The sequence below is a fragment of the Anarrhichthys ocellatus genome, unplaced genomic scaffold (genome assembly GCF_004355925.1).
Source record: "Anarrhichthys ocellatus isolate YVR2014 unplaced genomic scaffold, GSC_Weel_1.0 scaffold18, whole genome shotgun sequence".
In the NCBI taxonomy this organism is placed as follows: Eukaryota; Metazoa; Chordata; class Actinopteri; order Perciformes; family Anarhichadidae; genus Anarrhichthys; species Anarrhichthys ocellatus.
Window position 1 is genome coordinate 3,962,176 of NW_022280048.1, and position 2,967 is coordinate 3,965,142.

Sequence of the window (2,967 nt, forward strand, 5' to 3'; positions counted from 1 at the left end):
GTGTGTGTGTGTGTGTGTGTGTGTGTGTGTGTGTGTGTGTGTGTGTGTTCCCAGAGGCTAACGGCTTCTGCAATTCCTCCTCAGTTACACCTGTGACCATCTCTGCCCCCATCACCTCGGCGATGCACCGGTGCCACTCCAACAACCCCGTCACCATCTCCGCACAAATGAACATTGGCACCAACACGGTCAACATCACGTCTCCCATCAGCCTCCAGCACCCGGTCACCATCGCTTCCGTCAACATCCCCTCCACGGGGTCCATGAATATCGCCCACCCGGTCGCCATCACGACCAGCATGCCCATGAACATGGCCGGCCCGCTCAACATCGCCATGAGGTCCATGGATAGCATGCCTTTTCTGTCCCAAGTCTTGCCTTCTTCCCCACCCTGGTAAAGAAAGAAAACAACAGAAAAGAAGAAGAGGTGAGTGTTGGACTGGCCAGCAAGAAAGGGAAAATGAAGTGAAACGAGAGACTCGAGACCCGTCTCTTTCTCCCCCCCCCCCCCCCCCAAACCATGTTTACTTACCCCCGAGGTGAACATCTACATGAGCTGCTGCGCCGCCGGTAGGAGCTTCCCCCCCCCCCCAAGTCACAGCTGCGTCCCAACTAATGTTAAAGCAACCGACGTGAGAGGCAGAACACTTGAGTAGAAATCGAGTAGGATTTATCGTGAAATCAGGACGACCGCCGTTAGTGTAGTCAAGTTATAGAGTGATGAAACTGTGATTCGTATGATGACAAAGGAGAGGAGAGGATTCCCCCCCCCCCCTGAGGACTCCGTAGGAAAACACACCTGTGCTTTTTGTAAAAGGGAGACGAGGAACGGACTGAAGCAATAACAATAAATTGCTGTTTTTAGATGTTTTTACAAGTTCTCTCCCAAAGCCTCTGGGTGTTACTTTGTATGTCGTTTATTTTTTTGTTTTGTTTTTTATTATAGCCTGCTAATCACTATTTAATGTTATAGGAAATGAGTCTAGAAAAAGGGACGGCAGCTTCCATTCGCGTGGAAGAATATTTTTTCACAGTGCTCTAGCTTTTCTTTTTCTTCTCAGATAGTAGGTATGCTCTCGAGGTACAGTGACTAACTTGTACAGTTGACATAGTAATGTATTTTCATGTCGGCATTTTTAAAACCATTTTTTTAGCTTTTGTCATTCAAGCGGACGTCTCGACGCTGTCCTCTCTGACAGCGACACGTTTGTGCTTTTGTTTTCCATCGGTCTGGAAACGCAGAGGTTTTGTTTTCATTTGCCTATTTGTAGTGTTCATTTTTCCATGAAGTCAGAATTGATCGAGTCTTGCACTGAAAGCATATCCTACACACACACACACACACACACACGCAGGTGAGCAGCAGTATTATCAAAGATCAAAATTGGAGTCTTAAGTGTGGTGGTTAGCCGGCCTGCACCTAGAGGGCTATCTAGTGGCTGAACATGGGACTTCCTGGCCTTGTAGTGGAGCTTTTTCAGGCCGTTGCTGTCATCACAATGGTGACTAATTAGTTTTTGTCTGACTCTTCTGTACACTGTTTTTTATTTTTTATTTTTTTTTTAAATCATTAATCTGTGAACGCCCCACAATGATACGAGGGACCCTTCACTCAGGAAACACACATAAAAGCCCCATTACACATGAACGTGGTTCCTTTTTAAGTTTATCTACCATGTATCTTAATTCCAGCTCTTTTTTTTTTTTTTTTTAGATCATAATTGGGTACGTCGCGTTAAACGACTCCCATCACGGACAAGAAGTCCCAGAACTATTGATTTTAAACATAGCCGTCCATTTAAATAATCGTTTCCTGTGCAATGGCATACATGCTGTATTTCCATCATGAAGTGGAGTTCAGCCTCGGGCTGCGTAAGTTATGTGGCTGCGAGTTTGATCAAATGCAAGTTTGTGTCCATGAAAATAACGGGACAGGATTGATGTTGCATGACCCCAAACACTGTTGAACATGAACTTGTTTTTAATGAATGCCATGTGATCTCAGCAGTGTTGCAAAGTTGATTTCAGTTCATACTGAAAAATGCAATATGCATGTTTGTCATTTTTCCCCCCCGAAAATTTTGTTTTAAACAAAATGTTAGCGTAGCTTTTTCTTTGTTCTTATGCATTTTACGTAGATACACTATGATAGCCTGTTTGCCAAATTTGATACAATAATAATGTGATAAACTGAACATTTCTAGTGGAATTGAACATCTCTTTATTTTTTAGGAAAAGAAAAAAAAAATTTGGAAATTCCAGGACCCTTGTGAAAGCAGTTGAATGTATATCTTTGTACAAAACTATTTTAGTTCCAAGGATATGGTAGTTACAATAGATGTGAAAGATAAGATAACCTTTTTTTTTTTTTTTTTTTATAAATCTTTTGTATTAGAACATTAACAATGGTAATTTTGTATATATACGAGAGGCTAGGCTTTCCGATTAGCAGAAAGGTCAAACATTCCTACATTTTTTTTTAAATGTATGTTTGTCAAATTATTACATAAACATGCGCAATGTTATGTGCCTTTTATTTGGGTTGTCTAAATAAAAGAAAACTACCAAATGTGTTTATATGGATTAAGTAATGTTCGGTATGAAGAAAGCACCACAGGTTCAAAGTATGAGTTTATCACTCTTTATCTCTTTAGCAGAGAATTACCAGAAGCGATGAGATTTATCGTTCGTTTAGGGGCTCTTCATTGACCTTACCAACCCATAGGCGGGAACACAATGTTTAGTGCTTGAGTTTTACATTTACTTTTAGATTGTGTCCATCAAATCGGTGGTTATTTTTACATTGTGCTAACTACACATATTCCCAACCATTATCCAAAACACGTTGCTAGTTTTTAGATTGAGTTGCCTTCTACGCAGCAACTTGTTTTGACTTATTTCCCTGCAAAATTTAAATCAACCCTCACCCAACCAGTTTCGTTTTGTGCATTCAGAACACGGATAAGG

At 41.2% G+C, this 2,967-nt stretch overlaps 1 protein-coding gene across 1 annotated transcript in view; it reads left to right on the top strand.

The window, feature by feature from the left end:
• LOC116389065 (vascular endothelial zinc finger 1-like) overlaps positions 1-2,569 on the top strand; it is a 15,205-nt gene extending 12,636 nt beyond the window's left edge. Inside the window, exon 5 of the mRNA XM_031857472.1 lies at positions 85-2,569. Within this exon, the coding sequence (XP_031713332.1) occupies positions 85-398 (314 nt within the window). The 3' untranslated portion in view covers positions 399-2,569. The remainder of the gene's footprint in view (positions 1-84) is intronic.
• Positions 2,570-2,967: the final 398 nt, after the last annotated feature.